Source organism: Coccinella septempunctata, chromosome 5 (genome assembly GCF_907165205.1).
Source record: "Coccinella septempunctata chromosome 5, icCocSept1.1, whole genome shotgun sequence".
Lineage (NCBI taxonomy): Eukaryota > Metazoa > Arthropoda > Insecta > Coleoptera > Coccinellidae > Coccinella > Coccinella septempunctata.
Window position 1 is genome coordinate 37,959,316 of NC_058193.1, and position 20,108 is coordinate 37,979,423.

At 37.0% G+C, this 20,108-nt stretch overlaps 1 protein-coding gene across 3 annotated transcripts in view; it reads right to left on the reverse strand.

Moving 5' to 3' along the window:
• Positions 1–20,108, reverse strand: part of LOC123313852 (myelin transcription factor 1) — a 267,619-nt gene that overhangs the window by 26,149 nt on the left and 221,362 nt on the right. For all 3 annotated transcript variants that reach the window (XM_044898928.1, XM_044898927.1, XM_044898925.1), the window contains exon 5: positions 14,132–14,175. In XM_044898928.1, coding sequence (XP_044754863.1) covers positions 14,132–14,175 — 44 coding nt within the window. The remainder of the gene's footprint in view (positions 1–14,131; positions 14,176–20,108) is intronic.

Below are 20,108 nucleotides of genomic sequence, written 5' to 3' on the forward strand. Positions count from 1 at the left end.
AATAAATAGTTATATAAAATTCTTCTCATTGAAATTTTTATATTTAGTTGAAGTCATTCAAGGATGTTCAGAATGAATATGGAAAAGATTTTTCGAAATTATTGATATTATATTTTTCATTTGTGAAACGAAGGAAATTCGCTACTCTTCAGATAAAATTGAACTGAGTGAAGAAGAAATTACAGAAGTGATGAATACTATTTATACAGCAGAATTCCCAGGAGTATTTTCGTTTTATATTATTTTTATTTTAGGGCACGTTTGAGATCTATATTATTCCAGAGACAGATTCAGTGATGTTTATTTTATCATATTCTATTTTTTTGCTTTTGCTTTCTATAAGTGTTAAGTTTTTCACATATGATTTGTTTTTCTTTTCTGGTCTTGTTACATCTTGTATTACTATGGTTTGGACCATTATCAATGTAATTTTTTTTTTGGGGCCTCTCTGGAGTTAAGTGTAAGAGTAGTCATAGACTAAACTTCGCTTCAGTTGGGTCCCTAACATCTTCAGAGTGTATCTTATGATTTCATTCTAATAAAGGCGACATTATTATTATTATTATTATATTATATAACTTTGATCGAATTTTGAAGTATCTCAAAAATTTTGGAAAATAATTTTGGTTTTAATAGCCTTTTAACAACAAAGGAATTATTGGGAAAATATGATACAGAATATTCAGCATGCCCAAGATAAACTTAAAATTTTTTCGTTATTTCGAGTATTATATGAATTTAAAATAAAAGATAAAGATAAGTACTTTTAGTATTTTCTCGTATTCTTCTCTTAAAGTTTTTCATTTCTACATTCGAAGTTGATGTGAATGTGCATTTGGACGTGTTACATTTTGAATAAAGTGAAGATTCTACGATATGAATTGAGTGAGTTTTTCTTCGAATTTTATTTCGTCAATTGCCATTTAAATTTTTGATGTATCACAGATTTTCCAGGTTCATTGTAAGAATAAGTTAGAATAAAGTATCTTTAGATCATATTAAGTATTGAGTTGTAAATTGTTGGAACAATATCGCAAAAAACAGATTGCTCCAATAAAAGATTTCACTCTACACTTGAGGCTTTCAGAGCTGCTGAAAAATGAGAAAAATTTTTGATGAAAAAAAAATCGGGGAAATAGAACACACACTTTCTCTTGAAAAGTAAATGGAATTTTCGAAATTTGAGAGTTGTGATACATTTCGCGATTTTATGATGCTCGATCAGAATACGCAAAAAATCAGTTATGATATAGTTAATTATGATGAAGAGATTATTCACTGGCACTTGTTGAAGTTTTCTGGTTGCCATAAAATGATCACAAATTATTTGTAACAACTATTTAATGAAAAAAGAATCCCGAATGATGTGCCACCTTTTTAATGGTAAAAAATTATATTTTCCTACGAAAATTCGACGCCCCTTTCCACGCAAATTTCGCGTCACTTCTCGCAGCATCCATAAATTCATCACCTACCTACTGACTACCGTCTCCAGCATCTCAGAACGCACCAGCACTGCCGAATCCGAACCAACTTTCAAAAGTCACAGATCATCGCTCGTCAACAACCTCCAGACCAAAAAAAAAAAGACGCCGGATATCGTCAGTTCTTCGCTTACGGGACTGCACGCATCTCACACGCAATTTCGCGCGTTATGCTCGACTCGGAAAGGGTGCGTGAACGGCACACGCACTAAACTGCAACTGACGAGCGTTGCAGGAGTCGCCTCTGCCTCCGTCCGAAAAGCCGGCGCGTCGCGACGCCTGCAAGCGCGCGCACTCTTCAAGAATGCAAAATCGTCTTCAGAGGACGTGATGGGCGCTCGGACCACCTTCCTTTCCGAACGTTCGGCCGGCGGGACGGATAGATGGCGCTGGGGTGGTCGGACGTCGACGAGGGGTTGATATTTTGGGGTTCTGTGTTGAGAGAAGCTGGGAAAATGCGATGTTTGGCAACCTAGATTGAAGGTTTTGGGAGGTTTGTACTGCACCGTGATCTTCAAGGTGGAAATAGACTGTTATAACGTCACGTGATCATTATTATTATGCTTAAAAGTGCATCAGTACCATCAGTGTAGCTCCAGACCGCAGTTACCCATCAAAATACATCCACCAGACTTCACACTCACACAGTGACCACACCATCACAGTCTGTGGCCACCCTTAGAGCTATTGTGGCTCACATCAGAGCTATTCTCACCACTACATCGTCAACAACTCACCCTTCATTATCTGGAATGGTTTCAAGGAAGTTAACTCCTCCAAGTTTTCCATCCAAAGCTTTTTTTGCGATGCTTTGCAACTGTGAGGCATACCCCAATCAGATGATCTGTCTTTTCTTCCTGCTCCACACAGGATCTGCTAAACCTATTCTCATTAGGTGCTTCTTGAGGTAAGGAAGTGTAGCAGATTGTTGCTGAGATCCAGATCTCACAGTGATGAAGTTTTTGGAAAGATCCAGAGTGTTTCTCTTCAGGTTTTTCCTTCTCCTGAAATTCTATCTTGTAGGTGAATTTTACTATTATTGTACTTTATATTCTTCCTTCTTTATCCATACCCTGCCTGACTGTCTAACCCGTTCCTTTCTATGAAATTTTCAATTGCGTATGACTGAATTGAGTTTCATCATACTAATTCTACATTTTGGTATTTTAAAAGTCCGTTTACCCTCCAAGGGGATCTTAGATGGTTAAAATGGCTTAGAATCTTGAGTAAATATGATGTAATATAATCAAGAATAATATCATTGTTAAAGGAAAAGAATAATCTAGATTTGTGAAATGTTACATTTCAGATTCTATCTTTCCCTTCCAGAAAGCGACTGATTAAGGAATTAGAGTAGATATGATGCAATATAGTAAAGATTCATTCTCCTCAATTTGGGTTATCACTGCATATGCAAGTTTAAACTGAATAATTATGAGTTTCATTCATGATTTTTTCAAATTCACCGAGGAAACTATTCAAAATCATCCTTTAAATATGGGGTTTTAAAATTTAAATCGCTTTGTGCGGAGTTTATGATTTGGCAACAGCGCATACAAGACAATGGAAAGAACAATGTCCGATCAGCTTGTTTATAAAATAACAGCTGTTGATCTACAAGCGCGTACTTACTGTTGAATTTGATTCGATAATGACAAAATATAAATCAAGTAGGAAGTTTGGTCAGCTTTCAGAAAAAGATCAAGTTTGCTTTTTGACATCTGTCAATAATAAAAATATAAAATGAATGTTGCTGAATAAATAGAGTTACGAACTTGTGAATCTCTTTTATTAAATACAAGAATGAAGCAGAAAGCTATTTGAAGGAGTATATTAATAGAGCAGAAACACATTTCAATCTAAAAGTGTCAAAAATAAGGTGTGATAATGGTGGTGAATTCAAAAGTAACGACCTGAAGGAGTGGACAAGACGGAAAGGAATCATGATAAACTTTACCATTCCTCATACTCCACAATTAAATGGAACGTGTGAAAGAATGCATCAGACAATCATGAACAAAGCGAGGGCTCTGTTGTTTGACTCACAACTAGATAAAGAGATGTGGGGAGAAGCAGTGTACACAGCAACATATCTTATAAACCGTAGTCCAACAACTACAACAAATTTTCTTCCTTCTGAAAAATGGTATGGAAAGAAACCTAATATGTCGAGACTCAGAATTTTTGGTAATATTGCCTATGCAAAAGTACTAGGACCTCTAAAGAAATTGGACCAAAGAAGTAAGAAATACGTTTTTGTTGGATATGCCGACAATGGTTATCGATTGTGGGATCCAGCAACGAGAAGAATATCTATTCACAGGGATGTGGTAATTACTACAGGAACTCCTATTCAAGAAGAAGACAATGATGAAATATTTGTGAGAATAAATGAAGAAAATTTTCAAGAAGATGAAAATGAGAATCAAGATACTGTAAGTCAAGAAGAAGAACTAGTTGAAGATAATCAAGATGAAACAGTAAAAGATCATCAGGATGAAAATAACCATTATGATGAAGCGAATGAACATTACGACCAAAATGAATGTAATAGCAGACTGAGAGACAGAAGAAACATAAAGAAACCCACAAAATATGATGACTATTTGATGGAATCAGATGATGAAGAAAGTTTTTTGACATATCAGGACTGTATCAATGATGAAAATAAAGATAAGTGGTTGCAAGCAATAAATGATGAAAAAAATCGCTTGAGGAGAATAACACATGGAATTTTGTTGATGAAAATCAAGCAGAAGGTAAAGAAATTTTAACCAGTAGATGGATTTTCAAAGTTAAAGATGATGGAAGATATAAAGCAAGATTAGTTGTCAGAGGATGTCAACAAAAATCAAAATTGGATTTCAAAGACATTTTCAGTCCTATGGTGGAAAGTAGTTCGCTAAGATTGTTATTAGCAATTGCAGCTCAAAATAATCTTCAAATTCAGACATTCGATGTGAGAACTGCATTTCTAAATGGAAAAATTGACAATGAAGTATATATGAAAGTTCCAGAAGGATATGATATGCCAGGGAAAGTGTGTTTACTTAATAAAGCACTTTATGGATTGAAACAAGCTCCATTACAGTGGAACAAAAGGTTAACTTCTTTCTTAAAAAATGAAGGAATGATTCAGTTGAAATCTGATCAGTGCTTATTCAAGAAGAAAAATAATAACCTATATTTGGCAATCCATGTAGATGATGGAATGATGGTTGGTCAAAATGATGAAATACAAAATTTTATAAAAAAATTGAGTCAAGAATTTAAAATAGTTATAACAGATTTTAAAAATTATTTGGGCATGGAAATAAAGAAGAATGAAGATGGAATACAACTTTGTCAAGCTGAATATGCTAAGAAAATTTTGAACAAATTCCGAATGGATAAAGCGAAACCAATGAAAACCCCTCTCGTTGTTCAAGGACATGCAGAAGATGAAGGTTCTTGTGAAAATAAATTTCAATACAATGAAGCAATAGGGAGTTTGCTGTATTTGACATGTAAAACAAGACCAGATATATCTTATGCAGTAAATTATGAAAGTCGTGCTACTGCAAATCCAAGCAATGAAGATTTTCAGAATGTGAAAAGAACAATGAGATATTTGAGAGGAACTATTAACACAGCAATTCATTACTCATCGGAAAGAACAGAAGACAATATAAAAATACAAGCTTATTGCGATGCAGATTATGCTGGTGATAAAAGAGACAGAAAAAGTACAACAGGATATGTAATCATGTTTGCTGGTGGACCAATATCATGGTGCTCGAGAAAACAGAGTATTGTGGCTTTATCAACTACAGAAGCGGAGTACATCGCTGCTGCAGAGTGCTGCAAAGAAGTCAAATATCTAAAAACAGTCATAGAAGAATTATTGAACACAGATATGCAAGTCATAATGCATGTCGATAATCAAAGCGCAATAAAACTGATTAAATCTGGTCAAATGAGTCGCAATAGTAAACATATAGATGTACGTTATCATTTCATTAGTGAACAATTCAAAGAAGGATGGTTTCAAATAAAATATTGCAGTACAGAAGAACAAGTTGCTGATATCATGACAAAACCTCTGATGAGTACCAAGTTTGATTACTTCAAGAGAAAGATTGTATTCGCCAGTATTATGAATTGAGGAAATTTGTTTCTATTTCAATAATTTTATATTTGAGTATTTTGTCATTAAGGGAGAGTGTTGAATTTGATTCGATAATGACAAAATATAAATCAAGTAGGAAGTTTGGTCAGCTTTCAGAAAAAGATCAAGTTTGCTTTTTGACATCTGTCAATAATAAAAATATAAAATGAATGTTGCTGAATAAATAGAGTTACGAACTTGTGAATCTCTTTTATTAAATACAGAGTGAAGCAAATATTAAAATATAACACTTACTGGCGAGCTTCAACTGCAACCGGCCATAAAAATCCCATAAAATTTTACGACCTTTCTCGTTCGTCGCAGACTTCATAGACAGCCATCTTCGTCTATCTCATCAAGATAATGCATTTGTTGTCCTTTATTATCAAGGCATATTTCAGTCGATGTTGCCAGCTTGCGCAATTCTCACAAAACGCTTTACATTTTAAATACCCATTTTTAAGTGCTTAAAATTAATTTCAAAATGTGATGTTTCAAAGGTATTTCATAAAAAATACATCATTTTCGTCAGAAGAAGTATTCCCTATTATACGTGAAGGGAAGAAAATCGTTTAGACAATTTTCAAAACCATTCAATTTCCAATTGCGACCGGTGCTGTTTTTATCCGAAACATGGCCGCGAAAGTGACGGAACCTTGGAAAGTTAACTATTCAAACTCCGAGACGACGGGGGAGAGAGAGTGAGAGAACTTCAACCGGAACTTTCGCGATTCCCAAAATTTTGAGCGAATTACCGAAGTTGTCCCACTTGCGGCCGAAAACAAAACTTCGCAGACAAAAACGCGGAGACACTTTATGAAATTCGTCGCCTATTTCATAGCCCGATGGCGATGATCGAGCTCATGATTCAATTGAGTTTTAGTTTTTTTCCTGGCCTGAATTACCTCGTCGAAAATGTCATTTTCTGTTTTTTAGTTTGGGTCCTTGGATTTTCCGAACCGACTCATGTCTATAATGACTCGAAAAAATGTGATTCATTCCGATAATTCATTGGGTTACTATGTGCCTTCAAACTATATGTTATTATGAACAAAACGTTCTATGTAATGAGAGAATAGACGAAAAGAATTCCCCATTGAATTCGAAAAAAATGCTTTGAATTTGAAACTCATTCTCCCTATCTTTAATAAACAACCTACTTTTAACAATTTCAGGCTAGTTTCAGAATTGAACTTGAAATCCCTTTAATTTTGAAGCTTTCATCACTCCTACTAAAAATGAGACTAAAGGATGCTTCAAGATTAAAGCGATTATATGAATCTTGTCCTAAGTGAATAACGCATTCGCCATTCTGCAACCTAGCATTAGGAACAACGAATTTTTCGAGAACAGCAAAAGCTGATGGAGATAAATAGCCAATCCTGTTCATTGGGTTGCTATGTGCCTTCATACTATATGTTATTATGAACAAAACGTTCTATATAATGATGTCAGAGAATGGACAAAAAGAATTCCCCATTGAATTCGAAAAAAATGCTTTGAATTTGAAACACATTCTCCCTATCTTTAATAAACAACCTACTTTTAACAATTTCAGGCTAGTTTCAGAATTAAACTTGAAATCCCTTTAATTTTGAAGCTTTCATCACTCCTACTGAAAATAAGACTAAAGGAAGCTTCAAGATTAAAGCGATTATATGAATCTTGTCCTAAGTGAAGAACGCATTCGCCATTCTGCAACCTAGCAGTAAGAACAACGAATTTTTCGAGAACAGCAAAAGCTGATGGAAATAAATAGTCAATCCTGTTCATTGGGTTACTATGTGCCTTCATACTATATGTTATTATGAACAAAACGTTCTATGTAATGATGTCAGAGAATAGACAAAACGAATTCCCCACTGAATTCGAAAAAAATGCTTTGAATTTGAAACACATTCTCCCTATCTTTAATAAACAACCTACTTTTAACAATTTCAGGCTAGTTTCAGAATTAAACTTGAAATCCCTTTAATTTTGAAGCTTTCATCACTCCTACTAAAAATGAGACTAAAGGATGCTTCAAGATTAAAGCGATTATATGAATCTTGTCCTAAGTGAAGAACGCATTCGCCATTCTGCAACCTAGCATTAGGAACAACGAATTTTTCGAGAACAGCAAAAGCTGATGGAGATAAATAGCCAATCCTGTTCATTGGGTTACTATGTGCCTTCATACTATATGTTATTATGAACAAAACGTTCTATGTAATGATGTCAGAGAATAGACAGAAAGAATTCCCCATTGAATTCGAAAAAAATGCTTTGAATTCGAAACACATTCTCCCTATGTTTAATAAACAACCTACTTTTAACAATTTAAGGCTAGTTTCATGATTAAACTTAAAGTCCCTTTAATACTGAAGCTTTCATCACTCTTACTAAAAATGTGACTAAAGGAAGCTTCAAGCTTAAAGCGATTATGAAACTTGTCCTAAGTGAAGAGCGCATTCGCCATTCTGCAACCTATCAGTAAAAACAACGAATTTTTCGACAACAGCGAAAGCCGATGGAAATAATTAGCCAATCCTGCTTTTTATCGACAATTTTTTCCCAAAAATTGAAATCCGAACTGATGCCAACAACATATTACTCACCAAACAACCCCATCCGTCCATTACTCGACCTCCCTCACTCACTCGCTCGAAATGAAAGACGTCTGTTTTCGTTAGAACGGCGTAAAAATTGGGAGAAAAAGGAACACGTAATAATTTTAAAGTGTCTGCGGTCGGCCAGTCTGTTATGATTCCTCTTGTTGCCACCACCCTTGAACGACCCTCGTCGAACGCAGGGAGAACTGTGAATACTCTCGCACACACAAATTTCATGCACTGACAGTTCGTACTTTTGATTAAATTTTCATTAAAAATACGACGTGGCCGGCATACCGTCGATTATCCAGAGATGTTTTCATCATCATCCTCGGTTTTGGCGTTTCGTGGAATTCAGTCAGATTTGTTGAGACAAGGAATAATTGCAGAAAGATATATATTGAGCAATGGAAACGTGAAAAGTTTGATTTTCTCCTGGGAAGTGTCAGAGATCTGAAAGTTTGGTACGGAAATATAGGTTTTCGTACACGCTGAATCTATTGTGAGCAACTTCGAAAGCCTATCTCCCTTCGTTCTGATTTTCATCTTGGAAATGGCATTTTTCAAAAATTGCGAATTTTACTTGAGAATTCGTCAAGATCGAACGGTTGAGCCGAAATGGATGAAATTTTCAGATTTATTACTAGAAGAGTTGCTCTTTCAGAATATGTATCACATTTAAATCTACGATGATTTTTCTGGAAGAGAGGCTACTCGCAAGTTGACCTTCGAAAAATTCCCAAAAAGATGGGGTCAGTTGAAACTTCCTCAAGACCGAACGGTTGAGCCGAAATGAATGAAATTTTCAGATTTATTACTAGAAGAGTTGCTCTTTCAGAATATGTATCACATTCAGATCTACAATGATTTTCCTGGAAGATTCACCACTCGAAAGATGACCTTCGAAAATTTTCTAAAAAGTTGGGTTCAGTTAAAACTTTTTCAAGACCGAACGGTTGTGTCGAAATGGATGAAATTCTCAGATTTGTTACTAGAAGACTTGCTCTTTCAGAATATGTATCACATTTAGATCTTAGATAATTTTCCTGAAAGAAAAACTACTCGAAAATTGACCTTCGAAAAATTCCCAAAAAGATGGGATCAGTTGAAACTTCCTGAAAACCGAACGGTGGTGTCGAGATGGATGAAATATCGAGATTTATCACTAGAAAGGGTGTTCTATAACTGTACTAGGATATAGAAGGCATAGAAGATTCGCAACCAGTTTCAGTGTACCAAAAAGTTGGTATGAAAATACAGGTTTTCATTGAATCCATTTAGTGAAATCGGCAGTCTATTTTCTCGAAATTCTATGAAACCGTTGGTCCATATTCTCAAAATCTATCTTCTAAAAGTTGCAAAAACCTAACTTCTCCAACGGCTGAATTGAATTCGAACGAACAAAAGAGAAAAAAAGGTAAGCATATAAGGTTGATAAGTTGGCATTTTCGTTTCACCCTTATTCCGCGTGGCACATTTACCGCAACGATGTTGTGTCAGTCATTTCGCCTTAGGGCGCTTCACGAACACACGATTTAATCTTTTTAAAAATAACGCGGCTTAGTCGCTAATTAAGGACCATTTAGACTTCATTCTTCACTCGGGATTCGAGCGGCATTCTCACAATTGCGTCGAAATCCACACCTCGTGGATGAATACATTTGTGGGTACGTTTCAAGTCCTGCAATTACAGGCTCTCAATCAGAAGAGGAGCAAATGTCCTCATTTATAGACTGAACTCTCAAAAAAATTTGGTTTTGAGTAAATTAATCGATATTCAGGTTGTGAAAAATATTGAGAGATGCCATATTTTTCTTGGATAACAAAAAACTTCCTTTAGGAGCCAATGTTTCCTGTAATATACTACTGGACGATCTCATACTAGTTCATCAGCGTATATTTTTCCTATTTTCTCGGTATTTCAAGCGTCGCATCAGAATCGATCGATTATATCGGAGTGTAGGTGAAAGAATTGAATTTACGGCTGGAATCGTATCGTTAAAAAGTTTTTCTCATTTGTATTCGTCCCGTTCGGTCGGAGACCTACCTCACGTTTCTCTCAAAGTCCTACCTCCTACGGTCGAGAAAGAAAGAGCCGATGGAAGACTTGCGAAGTTTGTCCCAGTCAAGTTTCTGACTCAGTTAACGGCAGTTCAGGATCGAATCGAAGTTTCCCCGAAGTAGCATGAATTTTGCGCAATCAATACTGTTTACAATCATAACTTGAACATCGTTGGACAGTGCTGAGGATGGATAGAAAAAAAATGAGGTATTCACATCGTGATCTTCGAAAATCTTTCGAAAAAATTCATTTGAATGTCTATTTTATGATAATATCGATGAAGTATCGAATAGTTAACTGGCTAAAGTCTACAAGCCCAGTTAAATTTAAGGTAGATCACGATGATATAGAAAAATTGATGAAAAACAAGAGAATTTTCGATTAATTTTAGTCGATTCAACTATGCAGGGTGAGTCTTTTTGTATTTTAACAGTAGATTCTTGAGTTCAAAAGAAACACTTTTCATCCTTACGATTTTTTTCGAGTCGGCTCAGTTTCAAAGATACAGGCTGTTGAAAAACCATAAAATTTCTATTTTTAGTTCTATCTCACAAACGGTTTTATCGAATGAAATGAATTTCGGAATGTAGTTTATCATTTATTTGATGAATCTTTTTCGAACACAAGATATCACCCACGTCTTCCAGTTTTCTCATTATGACCATTACGTACCATAAAAATACCAAACATTCAAAGAACCTCATATTTTCTCGTATAATGCGCCGTTTTTGAGTAATTTGATGTTCAAAAATAAAAAATATCTGTGAAATTTGAGAAATTAGGTACTTTGGCTGAATACAACTCTCCTTAAAAGACCCAGAGATCTGTAGTGTCATAGATTCTGCTGGTTATTCTGGAGGGAATTTTTTTTCTCCTGGAGTGACATAGCTCATTATGAAAAGTTAAAATGGCTATATATTTTTATCAGGGTCAAATCGGAAGAAATGGTATGGGAAAAAAGTGTTTCTTTTGGCCCCAAGAATCTACTGTTGAAATACTTGTATGAGTCAAAGACTCTCCCTGCCAATTTTTCACCTAAAATACATATATGTTGTTCGTACAAGTTTCAAGAATGGAGAAATCAATTTTTTCCAAATTTTTCGAATGAACTGAATTAGCAATTACAACGAATCTTCCAAATGTCCATTTCAGCTTTGGAATTATAGATTTTTCTTTGGAAAATTTCAGTAAAACGTTAAAATACAGATGAAATATCCCCGAAACTGTCGATTCTCTAAATCCAAATCGGCCTGACGTAGGGGCCAAACATCCCCCGGTCTAAAACTATGATACTTCGATTTCCCTCTGCGCTTTTCCGTGAGAGAATTTACGATTTGATTAGGCCGCGCCACTTTGAGGCCCTCCCCGCAGTATTCCCAAATATGAAATATGCCTACTAAATTAAGGGCGGTAGTAAGAAAACGCCGGAAAAACGAGGGGCAAAAAGCTCCCACCCCGTCGTGTCACTACAGTTTGTGCGACCCTGAGAACGGTATGGCAGGGCACTGATTTATCGGTAAAACGTGATATACCCCGTGATATACGGCCAGATATATCTCGAAGAAATTCGGCATGGCCCCCGATATCTGGGGGCCGATCTGAGCAGTGGCGAAACTGAGAGTGGGTTAGTGGATTTGGGGGGTTCGGAGTGCTTTAAGCTGCAGCAGTGAGTGCCAGAAGTAACTTCTTCGCTTTATGCCTTGTTATTGAGGAAATTTATTCTTGGTTGCAGAATGGCGAAAGCGCAAAAATTGTTCAATAATATTTCTCTCCATTCAAAGTGCTGTTTTGCAATTGTACTAGTACTAGGACAATCGAAAACCAAATGAGCTTACTGGCATAGACAACAACTCCTATTAAATCCACCAAATCCTGAGTCCTACATGCTTGATGAAGCATTTAGGCAAAAGAGCTTTGTTTTGGTTGTTATATTTTATAATAACATTCTTAATTCTTTAAATTTTCTTTCCAAGTTCCGCAAGGCTAGAGTCATAGGAATTTCAAAGCGTGGAAAGGATTCCTCTGATAGTAGTCATCGACCCATTAGTTTATTGAGTGTTCCTTTCAAAATTTTAGAGAGGCTAATTCTTTTCAGGATTGAATCGACTCTAGAACACACTTTCCAAAATTGTCGATGGGGAAAAATAGAAATTGCTGTGATCAGGTTCTAAGCCTCATCACTTTCATTCAAGCAGGTTTCAATGATAAAATAAAAACAGGCACAGTATTTGTGGGTTTATCTACAGCATATGAAACAGTATGGAAGAATGGTTTGATTTTTAAACTCTATACACATCTTAAGTGTGGAAAGAAGGTTCACTTACTAAAAAACATGTCGTCAGATAAAAGGTTTCGTGTTTTTGTTGATGATAATAGTAGTAATTTCAAAATTTTGAATAATGGTCTTCCACAAGGATCAGTTTTAGCACCTCTTATATTTAATTCATATCTGTGAGATACCTTTACCACTTTTTCTCAGAAATTTATATACGCTGATGATATTGCCCTTGCTTTCAGTCATTCTGATTTAAGATGTATAGAGAATAATCTATCTACAGATTTAGACATTTCGAGGAATTACTTTTTCGAGTGGCTTTTGCGTCCTAACCCAAATAAAACCGAGGTTTCGTGTTTCCATTTGAATGACCATCAAAAATATAGAAATTGAGCGTAGTTTTCGGAAATTCTCTTTTGGAACATAACTTCAATCCAAAATATCTAGGAGTTTAGCTAGATTCCTAGCTGAATTTAAACCGCATTTGGAAAATCTGCGTCTGAAGTCGAAAACTAGGAATAATATCCTGCATAAATTAACTGGTACTTCATGGGGTGCTGATGCATCTACTACGGCAGCCTTAGCTTTGGTTTTTTGGCTACTGAATATTGTTGCCTTGTTTGGGTTAATAGTGCTCATATGCAAAAAATTGATGCACACAATTCTTTCTACGAGAATAATTACTGGAACTATTAGATCTTCACATCTTCGTTGGTTACTAGTTCTTTCCAACACTCCAACATTTTCTTAGATAGAGTATAGTTATAAATTCCTTAAATAAATGTCACTCCTCTCCCGACTCATCTCCAATTCTGTCCTATATTCCACAATATACGATTCCAAGTCTGAAGTTGCGTAATCCTACACCTATGGTCCAACTTTTTTTTTAATTCGAATATAAGGGACAAGGACAAAATGCTCTTCATCGAAAGATTTGTTAAGATGTATTTGAAACAACAATTCTTTCGAAATTTGAAAAAAATCCAACTGAAGTTTGAGTTTATGCCTTTGGTATTTGACATTTATCAACAAGGTGTTCAGAAAATTATTATCAGATGAGCAGGATACCCCCGAAAGTTGCTCAGAAATAGCAGAATACCTTCAGGGAACCCCCACAGAAATCACACGTCGCCACTGGCTTCCGAACATAACCAGATTTATGCCCTCTTGGTCCCTTATAGACCTTCCGGATTTACCTACCGGAGTTATTCACTATCGGTGACCGAATAAGGCACTTTTCCACTCCGCCAGACTTTTCTAATTACGAAAACGTCACTCAACGTTCAGCCTATTTGATTTAGGAGGTTTTTCGAGAAGGAAAGCATATCGGTCCTTCCGATTTCTTCCTTATGTGAGCGTGGCGCCGCCGCGAGTAGATTTATGAAGCGAAATATTGGATGGACTGGATAGATCGCTGATATCGGAAAAATAGGGAGGGGACAGAACTGTTCGTTTCACCTCCTGTTCCTGTTGTCGAAAACGCGAGATTGAAAATTAATCTAAGACTGTACAATCTTAGAAAACGTAAAGAATTATCGCATATCAGAATTGAAAATACATTTTTCGACTCACCTGGATGGTCCAGGATCTCTGCAGATGTTCCTGTCGGTATCCACCTGTAAGAAGATAGATTTTCTCATTATTCCAAGAACAAGAGGGTGTTCAGATTTAATCAGTAAGTATATCTCACACAATTCAATGGAATGCTAGCAAAAATAGTAGTTTTTAGGGGTCATGAAGAAACTAGGTACTCTGGATCTTTAGAGAAGGATATCATGATATGTCTTCTCTATTATTTCAATGTGAAATATTCAATACCTTTTTGAGAGTAAGTTGTTTTTGGATTACGAGGATATATTGATATCTAGTAAGCCTACACCAGTTTCATGCATGAAAAAAATATTGCGTTACCATAGCAACGAACAATAACTCATTAGAAGTGTCAGTGTGAAGTTTGAGGTCAAAAAAGTAAACCAGAGTTACGTAATAAATTAAAAGGAAGAAGATGTCCACCGAAATTGTTAAAATCGAAAAATTGGAGTATCGAGCCATCATCAAGTACCTGTATTTAAAAAGGTTAAGAGGTAAGTAGATTTACGAAGATATGCTTAATACCCTTGGTGATCAATGTCCTTCGTGTGCGAACGTGAAAAATTGGAGTGCAAGCTTCAAAAGAGGCAAATTTTCCATTGAAGATGATGACCGATCGGGAAGGCCAGTTTCTGTGTCAGTCCCCGAAAATACCGATGCAGTTCATGACATGATTTTAACAGACCGTCGAATTGGGCTAAAACGGATATCTGAAACACTGAATATTTCATACGAACGCGTTCATCATATAGCTCACGTCGATTTGGACATGAGAAAAATAGCTGCAAAATGGATCCCCAAATGTTTGAATGTTGACCAAAAGCGTGCAAGGGTAGAAGCATCGCGTTCGATCTGTGCTCAATTTGAAAACGATGTCGACTTACTAAACCGAATTGTTACTATGGATGAGACTTGGGTACATTTATACGATCCAGAAACAAAGCAACAATCGATGGAATGGCGACACTCTGGTTCCCCAAGACCTAAGAAGTTTCGTGTCCAAAAATCTGCTGGAAAAGTTCTTGCTTCATTTTTTTGGGATTGCCATGAAGTAATCATGATTGATTTTTTGGTTGGATCCCCTAGGATAACCCAAAGACGTCAAGAAAATCACATAAACCATCTGGCCATGCTTAAACATCAAAAATTCTGTTTAGTTTGGAAGGTTCTGTAGAGATACTAAAGTAACGTTAGCCTTAGGACTTTTCTTTACTTTCACAATCCTCTCAAGAGGAACATCCTCTCCTGGATATCTCCTGGATGGCAATTATGAAGCCCTCTGCCTCGGGAAACAACCTTCCTGAGGTCAACCAGAAGTTTGACGCAGATATGTCGACGTAATCATGCTTGACCTGGTCCTGGTGTCAATCGGTTTTGCATTTTGCTTTCTGCAGAATGTTCGACGAGTGATCTTGTTGCAGACCACATTAGAACTAAGCATCACAAACTACTCGATGAAGTTCTGATGAAACAGCCTTCATGAAGACGTCTTCTGCGAGTTCTGAGAGGCTGTCTTCCAACCGAAAGAGTTCTACAGGCTTTGTAGCAGTTCTGAGTCTTTGATGAACAGTTCCAGTGGTAAAGTACAGTGAGAGTGAATGTGACATTGACTAAAATTGAATGAATTGGCACTTGCACATGTGTTCGACCTGCTTGGGCCATTCAATTGCTCTGTTGGCATGGTCATAGGAGGAAACTTGTCTTGGCATAATGAAAATTCGTTTTCAATTGAATAGAACCGTTTGGTGTCAAGGAAGGCTTCAAGAGAAAATCATTGATATGTGCATTGCTGGAAAATCTGTACATCTGTTTCTACAGCCGTTTATGTTATTAAAAAAAGGATGAGATCCCCAACTTTTGACGAGCAGTATATCCCCAACCCGAAAACGAAGCGTTTAGCGAAGATACTACAAAGGAAGAACTGAAAAAGAATCTCTCTTTTCACCCGATCGTACATTAAACGAGTTTGAAAGATCATTGTACCAGTTGAATGAAGAAGAATCTATCGCGATGGAAAGTGAGTCGGTGCTCAATTTGAAAACGATGTAGACTTATTAAACCAAATTGTTAGTATGGATGAGACAGGAAATCTAGTCCTGCGAAAATTCCTCTACTGATCGGGTATCCGCGAAGCTCTAAAAAGTGACAAATTATCCCATTGCTTTTTCTGAGCCTCGAAATCAATCGTGTGACTGATAGGTGGGGAAATGTCGCGTAGTTATGCCTGCCAAGACAGATGAGGAGGGAATGTCACACTTGTGGTTTGTCGGATTAGGAGAACATGACGATCGTAACGATAACGCCGAGATACGGGAGACGTTGAAATATCACACACTTAGGTATGCATGTAATCTTTTCCTGACAAATGATTATTGAGGACCATAAATGGCTGGGGAAATGAATTTTTCCAGGCGCAAATGTTCGAATTACGCCGAGCTGACATGAGGAATAAAACGAAATCTAAGGAGACCCCCTCATACAGGGTGTACCACTCGGGAAGGAAAAAACAATAACGGTAGTTATAGTCAAACATTAGAATTGGTTCCACTCATTATCATTTCTGTACTGATTGGGAATTCTGAAACGTCCAAAAGTGCCTGTAGAAGGTTCGAGCTTCAGATCTGTTACTTCAAAGACAAGAAAGTTATGAGAATATTTCTGAATCGTCTAATTCTCATTTTTTGCTAATAACTCAGGTAGTAGGAGGTACGGTTTTCACCATTCTTTGTTTCTTTGGAAAGGAGCCTATGTAGTTCACAAAAACCCCTCCTTGGACATATAATTTGGGACACACCGTATAGTATGTATATTAATTGATGAAAACCACAATTTTGACTTGTGTTTCGACGAAGAAGGCTATATTCAACCGTTGAATTCTGAGGGTCTGTCCATCAACCCAAATAAAGTACACCTAATCGAATAACAATGGTTCAACAGGTGTTGATAATGACACTATTCAAGAAAACGGCGCCCTAGCCACAATTACATCTTCGACAAAAGTGGAAATCGCGAGGAGAAGATGAAAGAAGGAACACCTCAGAACGGCCATTAAATAATAATGAAGCAGAGGGCTTTGTGTCAGGGACCGTCAAAGTGTTCATTCAATCCCATTGTTCAAGAACATGCTGTTAGAATTAGGTAAACACGGGCGATTCTGTTTGATTTTTATGCTCGTGGCTGACGGCAAGCTTGTGGCTCAGATTGTCTCTCAGATTTCATTCTCGATGGTTTTGTTGGGGTCGGAAAATGGCACTCGATCTGCGGTTAATCCGGATTATTGTTTTCTTTTCTTCTGTGGGTGGCTTTTTTCGAGAAGCGTTTGAATTGATGTGGCATATACTTCTAATAATACAAATGTACGAGGATATATTGAAAAATTGTTAGCCTACTATTGTAGAAGCGAACAAAATTTCAATATTAAAATATTTTATTACTCAACATATTCTCCTCTTAATTGGACACATTTCTTACAGAGAACCTGCAACATCTCTAGACCTTTCAAAAAAAATGTTTCTTCTTGCTCTGCAAACCAGACCTCCACAGCTTTTATTACATACTCGTTGGAAGAAAATTTTACAAAAAAATGGTATGGGAAAAAAGTGTTCCTTTTGACCTCAAATATTAGTACGAGTCACCCTTTATAGTAGAAACAGAGAACAAAGTGTGTGCTTTCATTTTGGATGAATAGACATCGATTAATTCATTCCCAAACCACGTCTCCGACAAAGGGTCACTAGTTGTCCAACAAAAGACAAAAAAAATGTAGTAGGACCTGGAAAAGCGAATAAACATTAATATAACCGGCGTGCTCTACGGTACACAGCACACAGGAAAGCAACGATGGCCGAGACCTGGGTCCCTGGCGTGTGAGTCGTCTTCATCAGGTTGTCTGATGCATTAGGGACCACGAGACTGGCTTTGTGGCGGACAAGGAGGTAGCGGATAGCCTCATCGCCCCCGAGAGCTTGTCTGGGACCTTGGAAGCACACACTCCATCACAATTTAGACAGACGCGCGATGGGACAAATCGAACATCGACCGCGCGATAAGACAATGGGAGTGGACGGGGATCTTCTGTACCTTTTTCGACCGGATTTACAGCACCAAGTCGTGCAGTTTGGATTCCAGGAAATCCAAAGCCGATAAAAGGAGAATTGTGAAAATTTTCGAGATTTTAGTTCATAGAACAAGGATCTCTGGTTAATACACTGCGCAAAAAAATTAACGCACATTATGGAAATCTCAAATTTATTCTACAACTGAAGGTGTTCTCAATGATAATTATTTTTATCAGAATTATGCATGCATATGTTATTCACTTTCAACGGTTTTCTTCAATACAGATGTTTTTTCGCAGCAGGAATAAAAAAAGATGATATTATCAGATTTTGAATGTATTGGCTCCATTCTAAAATCAGTTATTCTCGATAAATTCTAGTGATCAATAGTTTTTCTTTCGTTTGATTTTCTACACTCGATCGCTATGCAATGCGAAACACGCAATTTGAACCAAGAAGAAGGGTGGACGTACACAAGAATTGCAGAAAGGTTTAGAGTTTCCCATACAGGTGTGTCCAGAATGTTGCAGCGATTCAGGGAGACAGGTATGAATGTCCGAAGACCAGGACAGGGTAGACCACGGGTAACTGCCATTCAAGAGTGAGAGTTTCTTCGTTGAGACAACGGTTTGCAACAGCTCGCCTCCTTCGAATTCAGCTTGAGCAAACTCATGAGGTGCAAATTAGCACTCAGACAATAAGAAATCGCTTCAGAGAATGAGGCTTCGTGTCGCGGCAAGAGGCCCAGCTCTTACCCCAGCCCATCGAAGGGCGCGTTTGGATTTTGCGAGAGAGCGTATCCATTGGGAAGAGGCCGATTGGGAAAGAGTTCTCTTCACAGATGAGTCTAGATTCTGCTTCTTCTATTGTGATCGACGTTCCCTTGTATACAGACGTCCCCATGAAAGATATGCTTAGTGCAATTTCCTGAATACTACTGGTTTCGGGGGAGGATCGATTGTGGTATGGGGTGGAATATCTTTGACTGCTCGCACAGACCTAGTGGTCATTGATAATGGAGCTATGAATGCTGATAAGTATATAAGGAACATTCTTGAAGAGCATGTAGTGCCATTTGCCCCCATACATTGCTGAAAATTTCATTTTTATGGACGATAATGCCAGACCCCATCGTGCGCGCATCGTTCAGGAGTACCTTGAAGAGGTTGAAGTCTCTCGAATGGAATGGCCAGCAAGAAGTCCAGATCTGAATCCGATTGAGCAGGTTTGGGACAACCTCAATAGAAGGCTGAGAAGTTCAGAAAATCATCCAGCTACCCTTAATGACTTAGGAATCCAACTCGGAGAAATCTGGGAAGGATTAGATCAGAACATTTTAAGATCACACATTTTGAGTATGAACCGTCGTTGCCGAGCTGTAATTAACGCAAGGGGTGGAAATACCAAGTATTAAATCACTTATCAGCATTTCAGTATTCTGAAAATTGTTCATTTCTCTTCTTTCACATAAGATTCGGTGAAATCCTGAATTTTTCTTCCATTTAATGTGTCTTGTGTCATTCAAAACCTTCCCGAGAGAACATAAAAATAAGTTATAAAGTCAATGTATAGTTAACTTTCATTAAAATTGAGATTTTCAGAATGTGCGTTAATTTTTTTGAGCAGTGTATATGAACAATCTAATGACTTAAGAAAGCTCCTTATACAAGAACACAGTCTTCAAACTCCCAATACTTCGCTGAATTAGTCGAATTGAATTTGTGGTATCGAAAAATCCTGGGAAACAGGTGAACAGTATTACTCCACGCTGGTTACGAGGTGTGGAAAACTCATATTAATATGTCATTTATATTGATTATCAATCATGCTTGACTGGAAACGCTCGGACGTCGTGGATTACAAAATAATAGCTTGCTCTGGAACGGAACAAATAAAACATA